Genomic DNA, 18,764 nt, shown 5'->3' on the forward strand with positions numbered 1-18,764 from the left:
CACTGGTTCCAGAGCCGCATGGAGCAGTGTGGGGCTTGTGTCGCGTCCAGCGCAACACGGGCAGTGAGGGTGCAAGAAGGGGCGGCGTTGGGTTAGGTTTTAAGAAAGAAAGAAACAGAGACTTAATGCCGTTAAATCTCAGAAGGCCATGCGTCTCACAGTCACCAGAGACTGGAGCCCCGAATCGGGCCGACTGGTGGCTTTTATTGATAATCGCACAAGGAAGTAGCACTATCTTTTCCACGGTCTGTGAATCTCATACATCATGTCACAAAAGTGAATCAAACCAATTATCTTTGTCCCCAAGCAGCCGGAGCAGAAAGTCTTGTGATGAGAGGTGAGGCATGCACCTCCCTGGAGGGCAAGTCTCTCTTGTTGTAACAGTTCCGTTGAGATAAGCGGAGAGAGCTGACCTTTATTGCCCTCATGACTTCTCTCACAAGCAGGTGAGAGAGGAAAGCCAGAGTCAGCAACGGCTTTTCCCAGGCAGGGGGAAGGAGAGGCAAGGCTCCTTCCCAGATTTTCTAAGGCAGCTCATCAGGGGTCCCCACTCCGTTCCACCTGTCTTAGGTTGTATATCACGTGACATATCTTACCCGTCTTTGGCTGCAAACCATCTTTTGGGGACCAAACAGAGATATAAGGTGCAAAACATTGAGATAAGCAAAGCCCCAAAAAGGCACAGTCTCACAGACTATTCTTTCCTCAAGGAAAGAAGGGCGGGGGTGTGACTGTTGGCTAGGCTGCTGTGTGACAACAGGCTTGGGGTTGTGATTCCCCGCCCTGACCCCGAGCGGCTTATAGGGCTTATTTGAGCCTGAGTAACAAACATTCTGAAGTTGGCCTCTCCCTAGCAGGATTCCTCAGCGCCCAGGATTCTAACCCAGCAACTGCACATCAAAACAGGGCTGGTCCTCAGGAAAGCAGGACAGGCACCCCACCACCACCACCACCCCTGCCATGCCTTCTGCAGAGTCTGTTCTCCTGCCCTCTCTGTGTCCCCCAGTTGAGCCAACCTTGAGGAACCTTGGAGGTGGTCGGCCTGGGGTGACTCCCAGGGCTGGGTCAGATTCCTGAGCCTGTTGAAGCTCCGTCTTTGGAGCTTCTGGCCCAAGGTGGCAGTGACTCAATCCAGGGACCTCAGCCGTTGAGAACACCTGAGAAGCTGTCAGAAGTGGCCCCGTGCCAACGCCTCCAATGCAATTGATCCAGGCGCATGCAGCTGCCAGGCATCGGGGCTGTCTGAAGCTTTCAGGTGACTTACCTGCAGCCAGGATCGAGAACTGGAGGGAAAGCAGGGGAAACCTCAGGACGTGCTTGAAAAGCCCCCCTATCTCCACCAGAGGCCCAGTGCCTGGCTGGATTCCAGGCCATGACACAGAGTCTGGGCAGCTCTGGCCGGGTGCCCTCAGGCCCGCAGTTTTATATGGTCATTAAAGCACCTCCTGTCGCTGTCCTCTCAGTCACCCAGCATCACAAGACCTATCCGTCTGTCAACACGTGCTGGACCTTGTTCTGGGGCTGGCGATGAGCCTACGAGGGAGACACAGAGCTCTGCTCAGTCGAGGGAGGGCGAGTACAGGAAAGCGACTGACAATGCCAATGAGCAGTTTAGGTCCAGTGTGCTCCCTGGACCAGCCCCATCACCATCACCTGGGAACTTGTTAGAAATGCAAATTCTCAGGCCCCACCTGGCATCCCAAGTCAGAAACTCTAAGGCTGGGGCCCAGTGGGGCAGCCCCTGTGATGGTGCTGATGGGCACTGAAGTGGGAGAACCATCAAGGTCCTTTCTTAGCACCTTCGTACCCCTCCAGTGAACGTGTACTGAGAAGCAGCCCAGTGCAAGGCCAGGCTCCCTAGGTGCTGGGAGGGAGAGGACAAACTTGGAGGCCTTGGGCAAATCAGCAAACTCGGGGCCTCAGTGCGCTCAGCCGCCACATGGGGATGACACCACCGTCCTCTGAGTGGTTGTGAGGATTTAAGCATCAATTACTTATAAAGTGTCCCAAGGGGTGCCTGGCCCTTCCTAGCAGTGTGGTCAAGGTCCTATTCCAATGTGGTCGTTGGCCTAAGGAGACAAGTGGGAGAGATGAGAAGGGGAGCTGAGACCCCTCCGATCACAACTGTCCAGCAAGACACCCTGGGGTGGGAGGGGCTCTGAGGATGAGCCGTCACCCCCAGCAGGAGGTTTCACAGAGCAGGTGACTAGCAGGGAAGGGAGGTTTCAGACAGGAGATGAAAGCAGAGGGAACAACCTGAGCAAAGGATGTGGACACCTTCTACCTACCCAACAAGCCCAGGGCCCACAGTGCAGCAGTGCTGGCTGAGTGTAGCCCTGCCTGGCTCCAAGGCCCAGGTACCCCTAATTCCCTGCAGGGTGTGAGGGAGTCTGCTGTTCTGGGCCTAGCCCTGGCTGCTGAGGCCCTGGGGTGCTGTGGCCTCCGGGTTATCTCCCTGCTTCACATACCTCCCAAGGAACGCCCTGGTGACACACCAGGGTGGAAGGGGGCCCCACTGGGTGAGCCTTTTCGAGCCTGAGCAGAGGGCCCCACACCAGCAGAGACATGAGGCTCCGGCTACTGATCTGCTTGGCTACGCTGGGTGAGCCCCACTGGAGGCATCCTGGAAGGTGGAGGGTGCTGGGAGGCACAGGACAGGTGGGACCTGAAGGCATGGACACCTTGGGAAGCACAAGACGAAGAGGGCGTGAGTCTCAGACCAGCCCCTTACGGCATATGTGGCCCAGTTATTGCTTCTCCATTCTGGGCCCACTATTTACTCATCTGCAAAATGGGCTGATGATACTAAGTGTGGGCTTGAAAGGGCTGCTGTGAATGAAGATGCTTGTTGAGTCCTGAGCGTCCTGTCTGGCCTTCGTAGGAGGCTCTCTGGGCGGTCTCTGGCCTCCCCTCTACCCTGAGCTCTCTCCTTACCACTCTCTCCACTCTTCTCTCTCTTACAGCCACCAGCAGCTTCTCCATGGAGCAGGAAGGAGGTGAGTAGCCCACCATGTGGGAGTGAAAAGGGCCCCCAGCTGGGGATCCTGGAGTCAGAGCCCCGCACTTATGGTGGGTGCCTTGGCTGTGGGAAGGTTGCTGCTGGCGACGGCGTGTCTGCTGGTGGACAATTGGGCAGTTCTAAAACCCAGCGTCAAACATTGTAGGGCCCTGCCGGGAGTGGAGAGGAGAGAAGGCTGGTGGTGGTGGGGACCTCCAGGGGACATGGGGTAACAAAAGTGTTTGACTTCCTCTGTGTGTGTGTGTGTGTGTGTGTGCGTGCTGGTGAAGGAGGAGGGCCTGTCCCTGGGCAGGTGTATCCTAATCTCTCTACCCCAGATCTGGAGCACAAGCTCCTCTGGGAGCCCCATAGCTCTGCCCGATGGGTGTGACCCCAGAGAGGGCTGGGAGCTTTCTGGTGCGGTGCTGTGGGGGGAGCCACGGTCAGGAGGGGCGCCGTGGTTGGGGGGGCGTGCGTGGTCCGGGAGGATGGCGGTGAGCGAATGGGGAAGGCCAGGCTCCCGCCAGGTCCAGCCAGGGGAGGTTGCCTTAGTCTCAGAGGCAGCAGGAGGGCGTCTGGGCCTGCTTTCCATGAATCGGGGTGCTGCAGAGCCAGGGGGAGGAGACACTCCTGGTCTAGACTCCGTTCGGCTTTGCATCTCCGCTTTTCTGCTCCCCTCCCTTCTCCTGCCCTCTCCCCTGCCCCATTCCTAGCCCTGTGCCCCATAAGGTCACGGTGATAGGTCACCTCCTCCTCTGCACGTCTTCAGGGCAGAGGAGCTGCTCTCCCCACTGCCTGGTCCCAGCAGGTACCTTCCCCGGTCACAGGGTGGAAGAGCTGGCTTCCTCCTCTGTTCCACCGAAGGGCGGGTCTCACTTGAATGCGGCACAGGCTGAACTATCATTTCCTCATTCGCTTTAAAAACAAACACATTGTGGTGTTTCAGCTAAAAAAAAAAAAAATATGACAGCAGAAGCTATGCAGGCCTCTGGGTCTCCGGGAAGAACCTGGGCAGGGTGCATCCCAGGGCACTGTCAGGCACCTGACTTTGCTCAGACACTTGCCAAGCAAGTCCTGCTAACCAAACTCCTAAGAGACTGACTGCTAAATCATTCATTCATTCATTCATTCTCTCAATATGGCTGAACCTGTTTGGTGCAGGCCCTGCTCTAAGTCCCAGGATGGATGTACAAGGTGCAGAAACAAAACGAAGCCCCTGCTCTCATGCTGCTTACATTCTAATGGGGCTGGAGGAGCAGGTGATGATAAAATTGAGCGTACTCTACACATGCTAGCATGTGATTTGCCCTAGGGAAAAGCAAGCAGGGAGAAGGGAAGGGAACATGGGTGGGGGTGGGGCGGGCGAGCAGCATTTACTGAGAAGTCATCACTGAGAAGGGGACACCCAAGCAAACACATATAGAGCAGGACGTGCCTGGACAAGGGCCTGCATGGCCAGAGCACAGGAAGCAAAGAAGGGGAGAGTTGGGGGAGGTAAGAGGGGTGGGAGAGGGTTGGGTAGGGATGGCCTACGGGCGTAGCTGTGAGACGGTTTGCCCAGAAGACAGGATCTGGTGTGGCCTTCACGGGGTCCTTTCACTGCTGTGTTGAGAAGAGACACATGGGGCAAGTGTAGAACCCCAGAGAGTCATTAGGCTGTTCCCCGAATTCAAAGGAGAGATGGGTGACAAGGCAGACATTGGTCGAGGTAGAGTCTGAGGGTCAGGCTAGCTACACTTGCTGACGGATGGGGTGGGATGAGAGAGGCAGAGCCCTGGAAGAGGACCCCAAAGTTTTGGGCTGATCTGGAAGGATCAGCTGAAGAGCAGCCTTACAGTGGCGTCTTATGCACTGAACTGGCTTCAGTGGGAGCGAGAAGTTGGGCGAAAGATACTGAACGTTAAGAAATTGAAAAGCCAAGGTACTGCAAAGATACACCGTGTATTCTGAAATACCGGGAATCATGGCAGCTGTAGTATTGAGAGTACAGTTGGGCGCCGCTTAACGACAGGGACACATTCTGAGAAATGCGTCGTAAGGCGATTTCGTCGCTGTGCAAACATCACAGAGGCACTTACACACCTGGATGGTGTCGCCTACTGCACACCTAGGCTGTGTGGTGCAGCCTATTGCTCCTGGGCTACCAGCCTGTACAGCACGTTACTGTACAAAACAACATGAGGTTAAATCAAGCGCAAGAGAAAACGATGCCATTAAGAGATGTGGTAAATGGGAAATGTGTGAGGCCACTGCTGGCAGAACACAGCTATTGTTTTATAGCAAAACTGTTTTGTTTTTTATAAGTAGAAAGAGTACTCTAAGGATAAAAAGTATATTACAGTAAAAACATAAACTGGTAACATAGCAGTTTATAATCAAGTATCACACTGCACGTAATCATATGTGCTGCACTTTTACACAACTGGCCTCACAGTGTGTTTACACCAGCGTCACAGCAAACATGAGGAATGCACTGTGCTATGACGTCACACTGGCTATGACGTCACTAGATGATAGGAATCCTTCCGCTCCGTTATAGTCTCATGGGACCACTGCCGTATGTGTGGTCCATTGTTGACCAAAACGTCCTTATGTGACACATGACTGTAGCAGAAACTGGGGGCAAGAATCTTCCAGAAATGATGGGCATTTCTAGGTCATTGTAACCCAGAGGGGTAGCTGGAATATGTCTGAAGACGTGAGGTTCAAGGCTGGTGTTTAGGGAGGAAGGAGGGAGAATAGTCCAGAAACATTGAAAGGATGTCCACACCCATGGTCCAGGCCGCTGCTGGGCAGGCTGTGGGGATCCACACCACCTCAGACAGCCGCTGGTTTAGCCCGTGCCCTGGGGAGGGGGCTGGTTTCCACTGGGTGTGGTAGATGAGAAGGTGTTGAGGGTTATGGGGGTTTGGGGACCAACTGAGCCTGCATTCCGGGGGCGCAATGGGAGGGCGTCAGGATTGCGCAGGTTGGGAGGCGGGATGTAAGGGGGACATGCAGGGCCCTCTGTGGGGTGGGGCAGGGGGAGGAGGGTGACCTGGGAGCCAGGGGGTTCCTGTGGGCTGCTGTGAACACAGGACGGAGAGGCAGCATCTGGGTGAAGGACATTTAAACTACTGTATGTCCTTGAGTGAGCGCAAGGGAACCTTGACGGATTGTCCTCCATTTACTCCTAAAACCCGTTTGGTGTTTCTGAGGGAGGTTCTAGACCATTTCACAAGAATCACGTGGAGGTGGCTGCATTTGTCCTGTGGCTGCCATAACAAAGTGCCACAAACTGGGGGGTTAAGAACAACGGAAATTGATTCTCTCCCTGTTCTGGAGGCTCGAAGGCCAAAATCAAGGTGTCAGCAGGGCTGGTTCCCTCAGGAGGCTGAGGGAGAAGCGGTGCCATGCTTCTGTCCTGGCTTCGTGGATCCTGGCAACCCGTGGCACTGGGTGGCTAGTGACAGCACGCTCTAACTTCTGCCTCCATTTTTCTTCACATGGTCTGTGTGAGTGTGTGTGCACACGTGTGCGTGTGTGTGCGTGTGTGTGAGTGTCTTCTCCTCTTGTTAAGGCTCCCTAACCCAGTATAGATTATTGGGGTACATCTGCAAAGACCTTATTTCCACATAAGGTCCCATTCACAGGACCAAGGGGTTAGGGCTTGAACAGAACTTTTTGGAGAACACAATTCAACCCTCAACAGGTAGGTTGTTTGTTCAAAATCAGCTCCTGGGTCCCACCTCAGGTCTAATGAATTGGATCTGTAAGGCAGGAACTCGAATCTCCAAGTTTCCCGGTGTCGCAGAGACAAGTACGGAGAGAGGGGCGATCCCCAAGGGCCTCTGAGCCTGGCTGGGCAGCAGCTCTACTCCCCTGGGTCTGGATGGACGCTCCGCACAGCCACCCACTTAGCCCAGCCTCCTTCTGGCTCAGCGTCCAGTCCCAAGGATGGCCTTGTCACTTCATCAAAGTTTGAGTGTGACATTCCATCATTCAAATGTTCTGACATGCTTGATGAATTTTAAAACAAACGATAGACCGCTTATTATTGGTGGGCTAGACGCATACACGAAATAATCAAAAGGAAAAAAACCACACAAGTCTTGTTAGAATAAAAAGTGAATGGCCCACTGCGTAGTGTATGAAAAAAATGCTCCTGTCTGTGAACTTATGTAAATCAAGTTTCTATTAATGGCCATGCAATGGAAATGAAGGTGGGCGAGCTTTTTTGTTTCAGTTATAAGTCCAGATCATTTCCTTCCGTGAAGGGAGCAAAACGAGAAGTGTCATCACACCTCTGCCCTGGCCCCCCATTTCCCCTGTGAGGGATTCTGGCCCCAGGAGCCGCCGTGGGCCATGAGTCGGCCCTTTGGCCCCAGCCAGGGTCGTGCTGACCAATGATTGGGAGCAGTTTGCAGAATGGTGTCCACAGAGCAGCTTCAATTCTCCAGACAGCCTCGTTTCAAATCAAGGATATTGCATGAAAGCTTGCTTGGGGGAAAAAAAAAAGTATTTAAAAAATAGGGTTTCTTATGAAGTTTAGAAAGAGGCACAGAGGAGGACGTATTTGTGGGTGGCTGTGCAGCCCTGGGCAGAGGAAGAAATCCTGACTCTATGAGGCTGGGGCAGCAGCTTAGACCAGTTTCTCAGTCTCTACACTCCTGACACTGGGGCTGGATCCTTCTGCTCTGGGGCCGTCCTGGGCACTGCATATCCCGGGCCTCTCCCCCACTAGAAACCAGGAGCACCCCCCCCCACTCATGACAACCCCCAAATGTCTGCAGACACAAAAATCCCCTGGAGGCAAAATTACTGCTGGTTGAGAACCACCGGTCTAGAAAGAAATATGTTTAGTGGTCAGAAATAGGAGTCCTAGGTAATGTCTCTGAACACCATTGCAGTCTAGTTTGTTCCTCTGCTCAGTAAGCAGTTTTCTGATCACAGTGTGGTTTCCAGAGCCCACGTGCCTAGCCGGGCACGAGGAATGCATGAGGTCTAGGATATTCAGGTTTCATAGACGCTTCCTTCCACCACCACCCTCCCCCGGCACTGCCCCCACACACCAGTCTTGAAAATGCACCATTCATAATCCAGCCCTCTCTCCCAAACCCCCATTCAGAAGGCAGCTCTGTTTAATCCCGGTGGCTGTTGTGGAGAATTCACTATGGGCAGCCTGAGGCTCAATATGAAAAGACCTTAGAGGTGTTTTGTGTGTCAGAACCGACTCCAGGATGTGCCTACAGAATAGAAAGTTACTTCCAAAGTTACACCAGCAGAGAGGTGGTCTCGCTGGGTGAACCCCTGCTGGGAGCGGCTGGAGACTGGGCATTGACCCTGGGTCTAGGGGTAGCGACCTCTGGGTGCTGTGAGCATGCCGTGTCCCCCAGGGTCTCCCCAATTCTTCTGAGGTCCTGCTTTCCCCGAAGTGGCTTCTTTCTCTTCAGTTTCGCCCATCCCCTCCAACCCTGGGGTCCCTCCGCCGTAATGCCTCTGGTGGGTCTGGGTCATGCCCTCTGCCCCCTGCCTTCTGATTGTCCCTTTAAACCAGGTGTTGACCTTTCTGGGCGCTGTGGCCCCGCCTCCGCCCCTGAATCCCAGGTCCCCTGGTGGGTCTGACACGAACAAGCCTCTGGTACATGAGTGGACAGGCATTGGAGTTCCTCCAGGCCACCGCCACGCCCAGGCCTGCTGGCAGTGCCAGTTCATCAGGTGACTGGTCCACTTTGTACCTGACTTGTCCCCATCCCTGTGAGGAAATCCCCAGCTCAGCTGTGTACTCAAGGAACGCCTGAACTGCTGGCATCTTGAGCACATGAGGACATCCCTGGAACAAGAACGTAGGCCATACTGCAGGGCGTCACTAGACAGGACCTGCCTTTTCATCTGAGAGTCACGCAGCCAACAAACAGTACATTTCTGGTTTCCTACCACGGGCTAGGGACAGAGTGATGTGCAAGAATGTCTCTGCCTGTCCCCACAGCTTACGATTCACAAAACTGTTGAATCTGGAAGTTGAATCCAGTGTTCCAAACTTCTCCATGCTTCCTACTCATGTCTCAAGTTCATTTTATTTTCATAGTAAATATGAAAGGCAGAAAGAGTCTAAACCCAGGAGGCAGACTTTTTACTCGTAGTTTTTTTCTTTTCTTTGGAAAAAAAACTTCAGGGGAAGTTCACATGACAAGTTGAACCATTTTAAAGTGAACAATTCAGGGGCATTTGGTGCATTCACCGTGTCTGCCACCACCCCCTCCATCTAGTTCCAGAACATGCCATCACCCCAAAAGGAAGCCCCGTCCCCATGAGCAGTCACTCCCCACTACCCTCCCCCAGCCCCTGACCGCCCATCTGCTTTCTTTCTCTATGGGTTTTCCTATTGGGGATATTTCACATGAATGGAATCATACCGTATGTTGCTTTTGGTGTCTGTTTCATTGAGTATGGTGTCCCCAAGGTTTGTTCAGGTCGTAGTGTCTGTCGGTAGGTATTTCGCTCGTTTTTATGGCTAAACACTGTCCCGTTGTATGGAGAGACCGTATTTTATTTATCCGTTCACGCATGGACGGCCATGTGAGCTGCTTCCTCCTTTTGGCGAGTGTGAGCAGTGCCGCTACGAACACGTGTGCATGTGTATCTATTAGAGGCCTGTTTTCAATGCTTTTGCTACATATCTAGGAGTGGGATTGCAGTGTCATACGGTAATTCGTTGTTTAACTCTTTGAGGAACCGCCAAACCAGCATTTCCTTACGGTGCTTGACAAATGTTGGCTTTCTTCCTCCTCCTCTGACTGTTTCACCTCCAGATAGCACCTCTGAGATCTCCATTGCCTACAAAGTCCTGGAGGTCTTCCCCAAAGCCTGCCGAGTTCTCATAACATGCCACTCACCCCATGCATCTCTGCCCATCACCTACTCCCTCTGGGGCACTGGGGACACTGAAGTCGCCAAGAAAACGGTAAAGACCCAAGACCCAGCCTCCTTCAGCATCAATGTCACGCTCAAGTCCAGGCCAGACCTGCTCACCTATTTCTGCCAGGCAGCCACCACCGGGGGCAAGCGTGTGGTCAGCACCAAGCTGCAGATGTACTGGGAGCTGTGGGCCAGTGAGTACATCGGGGGAGGGGACACATGTGGGGTGCAGGGTCTGGAAGATAAGCGAAGCTCCTAGGCGTGGGAATCGTGGGGCCTGGGGTCTGAGGCTATGCGGCAAAGGCAGACTGGCCTCCAAAGACCACTCTCGGTCCCTTGGGGCCTGGTCACAGGCTGGGGTAGATCCTGGCTGCCCCCCCCCCCCAGGGCACAATCTCCTGGCAGGGGCCTCAGGGGGCCCAAAGGGAGAGTAAAACAGAGTCTGAGGGCGGAAGTGACCAGGGCCCAAGCCCCACTTGCTGAGAGCTCTGACTTCAAGCTGATAAAGTGGGTACTTTTTATTCTTGATCTAGTTTAGTCATCACAGAGCTGAGGGTGGCTTCCCGCCTGTGGAGGAGGGAGCTAAAGTTCTCGGAGGTGAAGAACGTAGCCCCAGGCCACCTGGCTTGCAAGTGGCAAATGATGGTTTCAAACCCCACTCCATCAAGCTCCCAAATGTGTATTCTTCTGATTTGTATCCTGATCTTAACTCTGGTCCTTCCTGGTAGGAGGCATCAGGGCTGGGAAGCAGGAAGTGTTGCCCGACCTGACCTGTGGTGGCACTGTGACCCCCCTGGGCCCACACCTAGGAGGAGACAGCCCAGGGAGGCGAGCCCAGTCTGGGACATTACAGGTCGAGGGTTTCAATCTCAGGCAGTGGGCTGTGGGTCCTTGGGCAAGTCACTCAACCTCTCTGAGTTTAGGTTGTTTCATCTACAAAACAAGGACAAGACTACCTATCCCAGGAGGGTAGAAATAATTCACTGGAAGTTCTTAGTAGATGGTAAGTATTCCACTTATGGTGGTGGTTGTGACTTAGCAGTAAGGCTGTTTAGAGCCTTAGGCTGATGGCCCTGGGGGATAGTAGAATCTTCTAAGTGACAGTCCTGAAAGAGCATGTGTAGTCCAGTAAAAGAGTCAAGACTGAAACAATATAAATAGGATTGCCAGATAAATTTTGCATAGAACATACTCACACTAAAGGAATTATTCATTCTTTATGTGAAATTCATATTTACCTGGGCCTCCTGTATTTTTATGTGCTAAGTCTGGCAACCCAGAATATGCTACACATGAATAAAACCGAATGCGAAATTGTGTGGTACACATTGCAAGTAGGGTAGAAGCCCAGACACAGGGCAGAAAGAATAATCCAGAAGGCTGCCTGGAGGAGGTGGCAATCACAGTTAGACCTCCAGGCTCATTATTTTGTAACAAGGGAGCCTGTTGGAGAGAGGGTATTACATCTTCCAGCCATGCCTGTGCTACCCTGTGCACCCTGCCAGATCCCGTGTCCCAGCTGCAAGCTAACTTTACCTTGTTGGACGAAGGGTCAGGCCCCAGGGTAGAGGTGGCCTGCCAGGCATTCGGCAGCCCTCCCATCACCTACAGCCTGATTGGGAAGAATGGGCACGTCTACATGCAGCAGAAACCAACCTACGGGCAGCCTGCCAACTTCTCCTTCCCACTGACCGAGACGTCGGAGTGGCTCCAGTGCCAGGCTGAAAATGACATCAGTGTCCAAAGCAGCCCCCTCACACTGGTGCCGCCAGGTGAGAGGGCTCCTTGGTTTCCAGAGGGGCAGCTGGAGCTTCTGGGTAGATGGGTGGGAGGTGGAAGAGCTCCACCTGGCCGCTGCCAAGAGCTGGGAAGGGTATCACGAAGGAGTCATGCCTACTCTGGCCCTACCTTAGAGAAGCCCACCCAGCCCAGACACCTCCACTTCCCTCACAGGACAGCTGCCCCAGGGACCCACCTTTATGCTGGCTGGCAGCCTCACCTCTATTGCAGCTATCACCTCCTGGATGCTGGGCTGGACCAAGTGGACCAGGTAGGAAATTGGTGCTGGATGTGGGGGAGGAGTCAGAACAGTAGGTGGCCTGTGTGGACCAATAGAAGCCCAGGCTGGAGAGAAGTGGGTGGTAGGTTTGAAGGGCAGACCTGCCACCAGGACAGGGAAAGGGCCATGTCACTTCTGTGTGACTTGCAGAAGTTTATTAAGGGCCTGCCGTGTGCCAGGTGCCTGCCTCAGGCTTGCTGATTTATGGCTTTTTGTGCCATGACTGCTGCTCCAGCCACCCTGCCCTGCAGTGGAGTCAGCCAGCCTCTGGGTGGGGCACTCTCCTGTGTTCCTTATGGGTCTGGAGGGATACTGGGATGCGGCACGATGCGTTTGGGGACCAGGGTGGATCAGGGGCTTCTGCCCTCCATGGGAACCACATAGGTCACTGCTTCCCAGCCGGTGACAGAAGGCAAGGGCCAGACCTCCTGAGGCCCCCTCTCCAAGACCATCACTTCACTGACTTGTAAAGTGATCAGGGCCTTTGTGTTGCCCAACCCCAGGCACTGCAGGCTTCTCTGTGCTCCACCTGTCTGGCCTGTGGCGGCAGTCACCTCTGCCCCGTCAACTTCTCACATCCCTCAGTTCCTAAGACACTGCCATCTCCTAGTTCAGCCTCTTCGGTTGGCCTTGTCCAGGAGTCTGGCCTCCTTGTCTCACGTCAGCCCCCCTTTCTCCATCTGAAGTCTCGGTCCTTTCCAAAGGCCAGACTCTTGAGCAAGCCAGTGTCACCTCTCTGAGCCTCAGTTTTCCCTTCTGGGTATAGAGACTGGGCTCCCACTCACCACGTGACCAGGAGCCAGCACTTGCCCTCTTGGTGATTCAGTGTCCCCCTTCATTTAGTGGGTTGACTAAGCCCCATGTCCCTCCTCCTGCCCCAAGCACTGATGCACTTGACACCATAAAATTCCTGGAGGCCTTGGTGGGGGAGGAAGTGTCTGGGAGCTGTGCTTGCCTAACCTGGAGTCTCACCTCTGTCATCAAGGTTGTGACCAGAAGATGCGACAGCTCAGTAGGGCCCTCCGGGACAGCCCCTGTGCTTGCCCCCTACAGAAGGACCCACCATTTGAATGAAGAACAAGCATGCCAGCCTGGATTCCTGGAGCCCCTGTGTTCTGTGACCTCAGGATGGGGTGGAGGCTGTAGAGGGACAGAGAGGCCACAGGACAGAGTGGCTTCTGTGCGGCCTGTCGCCCCTCCACTGTGTGTCACCATCCATGTGGGTCTGGGAAGAAGGTGGGGGTAGATTGTGAAAAGACGCAGCTCCCCCCACATTTGCTCCCCACTTCCCTGGAGTGGCCCCCCCATTTCCTGGTGTCACCTCCTCTGGCTCCACCCACTGACCTCTGATGTTCCAGCTCACCTGGGAGGACTCAGCATCACCTGGCCAGCACCTCCTCATTAACCTTACCTGCAGTAGCAAAGGGTGTCTGGAATTCCTCCCTCCTCAGCCTGTGGCCCCTGGAGAAGGCACCCCTCCCCACTTCCCACACAGAGCTTTCCCTGTTCCTATGCTCTGACCCATTTTGGTTTAGAACTGGATTAAACTCTGCCGGCTGCCTGTCACCTTGGAACTTCCGTTCTGTCTGCACACCCTCTTGGAGCCTGGAAGTCTGAAGTCACTCTGCCCTTCACAACCCTTGGGGCGCGACCCAGCCCAGGAAGAATTGGGGGGTGGTCTCAACCCCACCCAGGTTTAGCTCGGGAGAGGAGGAAGAAATGACAGGCCAGGCAGGGAGGCGGTCCAGGATGTGGCCGGGGGTTGGAGTGGAATGGGGAGGCAAGGAGTGGGGGTGCATTGAGCCTGGGTCCTGAGCAGATGACGCCCGGACGGGGGAGGCGGGAGTGCAGGGGCAAAAGGTGGGTGGGGCCGAGAGCCGAGCCCTCCGTGAGTCCCTCTCTTCCTGGGGGGTCTCTGGCCCCTCTCGGGTCGCGCCGAGGGCCAGCGTAGCGAGCGCCCAGACCTCAGCCCACCGTGGGGCTGGACAATGAGCGCTCGGCGGCCGGAAGCGAGTCTGCGGCTGGAAACGCAGTCCCTGCCGTCGGGGCGTCCCGCCGCCCGCCCGCACTTTGCCCTCGCTCCCTGGGGCCGCGCTAGCCACGCCCCGGGGCGGGGCTAGGGCGGTGCGCCCGGCTGGTTCCTTGGCGGTCCCGGGCGGCGGCGGCGGCGGCGACGACGGCGACATGGAGAGCGGGGCCTACGGCGCGGCCAAGGCGGGCGGCTCCTTCGACCTGAGGCGCTACCTGACGCAGCCGCAGGTGGTGGTGCGCGCCGTGTGCACGGTGAGTTGGCGGGGGCGCCGGCGCCGCGAGGACTCGACTCCGCCCCGGGCCCCGCGGGAGACGCCGCGAGCCTACCAGCGCGACAGGTGGTGGCTTCCTAGGGCTGGGGGCGTGGAGGAAGGACGGTGGGCCGCGGGGGGGTTGGAGGTGGCGCATGTAGGGCCGGCGCGCGGGGGTCGCGGTCCGCCGTCCCTCCCCCCACCCCGCTCAACCGCGGGGCTCCGCCGACCCCAGCTCCACCCCTGGGCCTGGGCGCCGGGTGGCCGGAAGGTGCCGTGGGGAGCAGGCCCGTCAACCTGTTGGCAGTGGGAGGAACTTGGGGCAGTTCCAGGACAGGTGGCCGGCACACCACGACTGGAGCTTGGGGGAATTCACCCGGAAGGGGTTTTCCGAAGCCACGTGGGGTGCCGGGTGTGGGTGTAGCGGCCTGGCTCTGAAACAGGGTCTCCTTTCCATTCAGGAGCAGCCCACGGGTCTGCTTCCTCTCCTAAGATCGCGTGACCCTAGGCTATACCCCTCCCCGTGAGCTAGGCAATACCTCCAGCCCCAGGGTACTGGGGTGGGAAGGTTGGAAGGGGTGGTCCCATGTTCTTGGACAACTGGCATCCAAAGCTGGACAGGCAGTGGGCTGAGCCTGCAGTGTCCACACCACCCCTGCGTGGGACTGCAGCCTTCTGAGGTGTCATGGTGGCACTCATACCCCCTCCCTGTCTGACTGTGGGGTCTGACCACAAGAGCAGATGTCCCGTGTGTCGGGATGGCAGTGCCAGGAGTTGGGCCTGGCACACTGCTCCCAGCATCACAGAGTTCCGGCTTCATCTCCTGCTGGGGGTGGGGCTTATGACTGCCAGCTCCAGAGCCTATGGAGAGGGCTTTGAGCAGGCAGGCCCGGCAGGACAGAGGAGAGGCCTGGGCCTGTCCCACACGGAGCCAGGTGTGCAGGCTGTCCTGCATCTGCTGACTTGGGGTGGGGATGGGCAGTGGCCTTGAGTTTGGGGACGCGACCAGGTGACATGAGGCTGTTCCCATGGGCCTGGAGCCCCTCCTGGAGTCCTGACTGGTGCACCCCCTCCACCCCCACCCCAGGACCTCCATGAGTGCAGAGCTATAGCCACAGGTCTGCTGGTCAGACCAGCCTGTGTGGGCAGGACCCACTCTCTGCAGGTGACAGACTGGGGTTTCCTCAGAGGGGAGGGCCCAGGACACCAAAGAGCCCCGAAGTCCTTGTAGGAAGAAAGCTGGCCAAACTGGGGAGGCCAGCCTTGAGCAGGGGAGAGTTGGAGGAGCTTGGGGGGTGGGAGTCAGCGTTCACTGGCATGGCCTTCCCAAGAGGTGGGGGAGTCTTCCATTACTGGGGCATTCAGGCAGAGGCTGAGCGCTATAGCGGTGTCTCGGGCAGAAGGGGATCAGGGTGAGACAACAAGCCTGAGTTGCTATGATTTTGTAGCTTGTCTCATTTAAAAGTCATTAAAAGTGGCGATGGGCAGATTGCCCTTAGTCCCCTTCATGAAGCTAACCTCCATAACCTCTCCAGGCAGGCAGCTGGGGCAGGAAGTCCCCTCCCAGGAGATTCCCCAGTCTTTCCCACATGTTCCCAGTTTAGGAACCCCCAGCCAGGCCCCTTGTGATCTGGTGTCTGAAGAGGACCTGGCAGAAGGCAGAAGTGAGAATGGAGGGACTGTGCACCAGGAAGCAACTTGCTTATCAGCTCACTCAAATTCAGAAGGGGCTTCGTTGCTGACCTCCTAAGGGGAGCAGTGGCGGTGGGAGAGGCCAGGGTTCCCCACAACGTGTGCCCTGTTGGGTTTGCCTGCAGCCGCTCAGCCCCCGCCTCTGCCCCCAGGTCTTCGCCTTGATAGTGTTCTCCTGCATCTTTGGCGAGGGCTACAGCAACACCCACGACTCCCGACAGAGATACTGCGTGTTCAACCACAATGAGGACGCCTGCCGCTACGGCAGTGCCATCGGGGTGCTGGCCTTCCTGGCCTGTGCCTTCTTCTTCGTGGTCGACGCTTATTTCCCCCAGATCAGCAATGCCACTGACCGCAAGTACCTGGTCATCGGTGACCTGCTCTTCTCAGGTATCTGTCGGTCACCTCTGTTTGATCTCGGGAGGTGAATAGGATTTGGGGGCCTCAGTGCCCTCGGGAGGGGTGGGGAGCGGAGAAGGGTCCCCAGCCCCACTCGAGCAGACAGGCTTGCACACAGGATGTCTAAACATCTGAAACCAGGCCTCCTCAGATGGCATCCAGACCCCACCCCGGCTTCTGTATCAGTGCCCTTTACGCTCCTGGAGGCTTCTGGGAGATCCCTGCCTCTTCCATGGAGCCAACCCTGTCCTCCCGGCCCTCTCCCTAGCTCTCTGGACCTTCTTGTGGTTCGTTGGTTTCTGCTTCCTTACCAACCAGTGGGTGGCCACCAAGCTGGAAGACGTGCTGGTGGGAGCCGACTCAGCCCGCGCAGCCATCACCTTCAGCTTCTTTTCCATCTTCTCCTGGGTAGGTGGACTGGGTGGCCAGGGTCCTTGGTGGCTTTGATGAAGGGTAGTGGAGGGCTCTGGTGAAGGGCAGTGGAGGAACCCAGCCTCGGGGCTCCCTGCAGGGTGTGCTGGCCTCTCTGGCCTACCAGCGCTACAAGGCCGGGGTGGACGACTTCATCCAGAACTACGTGGACCCCACTCCAGACCCCAGCACAGCCTACGCCTCCTACCCAGGCCCACCTGTGGACAACTACCAACAGCCGCCCTTCACCCAGAATGCCGAGACCACCGAGGGCTACCAGCCACCCCCTGTGTACTGAGTCGCAGCCGGGGATGGTAAGGGGCACGGGGAGGGTGCCTGGGGGGCACCCCTCCATCCTGAACTCCTCCCACGAGGTTTGCCTCCTGGAGTTGCAGAGCCCTCTCGTCCCAAATGGCTTCTGTCACCTGTCGGAGCTCACAAAGCCCAGGGAGCCCCTGCCTCCCGTGCCCTGCAGTGCCTGTGCCCAAGGGCTGCCCCACCCCTCCTTAAGGGCATTTTTTAGAAAAGGGTTTTTATCTAGACGTTTGTCATTGCTTTTAATGATCCCCAATCCCCCCTGGAGTAGCTAGAAGTGCCTGACATGCAGTTTTGACAAGTGCCTTAGCTTCTCCCCAGCCCAAAGGAACCGGGCCCAGGACCCGGCCACGGTGGCTGCAGTGACTTGGGGTTCTCTGCCAAAGATGAGGCGGGGGGCCTTCCAACTGCTCTGCTGCTGGTGCAGGGCTGGGGCTCCCTTCCTCTTCACTCAGGTTTGTTCCCGCCCCTGGCTCTTGTGCCCCCAGCTGCCCGAGAGCGGGCCACCCGTGCTCACTGCGAGTGTTGCTCATTCTACTCTCAGATCTGGAGTAACCACCCTGTCCCGGTGCCTCTGGGCCACCATCCTGATAGCCATGGGGCAGGGCTGGTGCCCACCCCAAGGGACACTGGGCAGCACTTCCTGCTGTGCTCTCACCCCCTGGCAGCAGGGAGGGGCTTTGCCTGACAACACCCAGCTTTATGTAAATATCCTGCCACTGTTAGTTAGGAGGTGTGGGTGCACCCACAGCCCCCAGGCTGTTCTGAATGTATTAAAAAGCTTAGGGGGAAGACACAGGGCACCCCTTGGGTTGCATTAGACTGGTTTGAAGATGGAATAAATGTTTTTCTCATTCATAAATCTCCACTGTCATTGGCTGAGCCTCAGCCTGGGGGTAGGAGGAAGAGGAGCTGCACGCTGGGGGACCCCTCGGGGGTGGCTTTGTGGAACTTGCATTTTGAACAAGGTGGTGGCAGGCTGCCCCTCCAGCATGCCGAGTGACTGCCCTCTCCCGCCTGGGGTCTCATTCCTCACGGTGCCCTCCAGCAATAGCTTAAAATAGCAACTGTGCTCAGCTTGTAAACAAGCCGGGTTTTCTGGGCTGCCTTGCCAGGGTCCTGCTGCACGCTTGCTAGAGTTTTGGTGGGGGTACCTGGGAGCTGACCCTCCGAATGCTCCTTTCCCAGTAACCCTTTGCTTCCTGCTCCTCTCACAGTAGAGTGAGAGGCACCCTCGGAAGGGCCCCTACTTCCTGCAGAAAAGGCTCAGCATTCCTGGAATACTTCCCAGGACAGGGCAGGGAGCAGGCTTGGCCACCGAGCCCCGCACCCCAGGGGAATGAGCCCATCCTTCAGAAGAGGCCAGGGCCCCTTGAAGCAGCTCCCAGCTTCTGTTTTTTGAGCAATGACGGGGAGCTGTCAAAAGTCGGCCTTGATCATTTCAAAATCCCGAGTGAGAATGAATAGCGTTCTGTGAATTGCAGCCTCCCCGCTGTACTATACCTCAGTGTAATCTGGGACCCCGATCCCATCTGCATGGGGCACACCGACAGCCCAGGCCCACCCCCACCCTCACCCCAGCAGATTCTTGCTTCCATGTGAGCCGCCTAGAGACACAGCTGAGCTAGTTTTCTTGGCTCCTGAACTGTCCAGTGTCTGTTTCACAAACAAAACCTGACCTCACAGCCCCAGCTGGCAGCACCGACCACGG

At 56.3% G+C, this 18,764-nt stretch overlaps 2 protein-coding genes and 1 long non-coding RNA gene across 6 annotated transcripts; 2 read left to right on the plus strand and 1 right to left on the minus strand.

Moving 5' to 3' along the window:
- Window positions 1–126: 126 nt before the first annotated feature.
- On the minus strand, window positions 127–9,563 carry LOC141568804 (uncharacterized). Its single transcript, XR_012492019.2, has 3 exons — window positions 9,394–9,563; window positions 3,746–3,944; window positions 127–1,533 (listed from the first exon to the last, which is right to left on the minus strand). It is a non-coding gene; the product is annotated as an uncharacterized LOC141568804 (long non-coding RNA).
- On the plus strand, window positions 1,572–13,520 carry IL40 (interleukin 40). 4 transcript variants are annotated; one of them, XM_074319492.2, is made up of 6 exons: window positions 1,572–2,602; window positions 2,964–2,996; window positions 9,790–10,089; window positions 11,401–11,667; window positions 11,809–11,945; window positions 12,940–13,520. In XM_074319492.2, the coding sequence occupies exons 1-6, from the start codon at window positions 2,566–2,568 to the stop codon at window positions 13,198–13,200; spliced, it is 1,035 nt and encodes a 344-aa protein (XP_074175593.2). In that variant the 5' UTR covers window positions 1,572–2,565; the 3' UTR covers window positions 13,201–13,520. The 4 variants fall into 4 exon arrangements, with proteins under 4 accessions (XP_074175593.2, XP_074175594.2, XP_019591308.3 ...); XM_074319493.2 differs by having other exon boundaries at window positions 11,446–11,667; XM_019735749.3 differs by having other exon boundaries at window positions 1,780–2,602; window positions 11,849–11,945; window positions 12,940–13,077.
- A 551-nt stretch (window positions 13,521–14,071) lies between these two features.
- SYNGR2 (synaptogyrin 2) lies at window positions 14,072–17,915 on the plus strand. The gene is made up of 4 exons (XM_019735673.3): window positions 14,072–14,237; window positions 16,081–16,318; window positions 16,596–16,735; window positions 16,839–17,915. Exons 1-4 carry the CDS (start codon window positions 14,139–14,141, stop codon window positions 17,034–17,036), a joined length of 675 nt encoding a protein of 224 aa, XP_019591232.1. The 5' UTR covers window positions 14,072–14,138; the 3' UTR covers window positions 17,037–17,915.
- The last annotated feature ends 849 nt before the right edge of the window (window positions 17,916–18,764 follow it).

This window comes from Rhinolophus sinicus, chromosome 12, assembly GCF_057876585.1.
Source record: "Rhinolophus sinicus isolate RSI-liver-muscle chromosome 12, RSI-T2T, whole genome shotgun sequence".
NCBI lineage: Eukaryota > Metazoa > Chordata > Mammalia > Chiroptera > Rhinolophidae > Rhinolophus > Rhinolophus sinicus.

Coding starts and splice junctions, on each gene's coding strand:
- SYNGR2 (XM_019735673.3), top strand. CDS start 14,139: ATGGAGAGCGGGGCCTACGGCGCGGCCAAGGCGGGCGGCTCCTTCGAC. Junction 16,319..16,595: donor CGGTGACCTGCTCTTCTCAG/GTATCTGTCGGT, acceptor CCCTCTCCCTAG/CTCTCTGGACCTTCTTGTGG. Junction 16,736..16,838: donor TCTTTTCCATCTTCTCCTGG/GTAGGTGGACTG, acceptor GGCTCCCTGCAG/GGTGTGCTGGCCTCTCTGGC.
- IL40 (XM_074319492.2), top strand. CDS start 2,566: ATGAGGCTCCGGCTACTGATCTGCTTGGCTACGCTGG. Junction 2,603..2,963: donor GATCTGCTTGGCTACGCTGG/GTGAGCCCCACT, acceptor TCTCTCTTACAG/CCACCAGCAGCTTCTCCATG. Junction 11,668..11,808: donor CCTCACACTGGTGCCGCCAG/GTGAGAGGGCTC, acceptor GCCCTACCTTAG/AGAAGCCCACCCAGCCCAGA.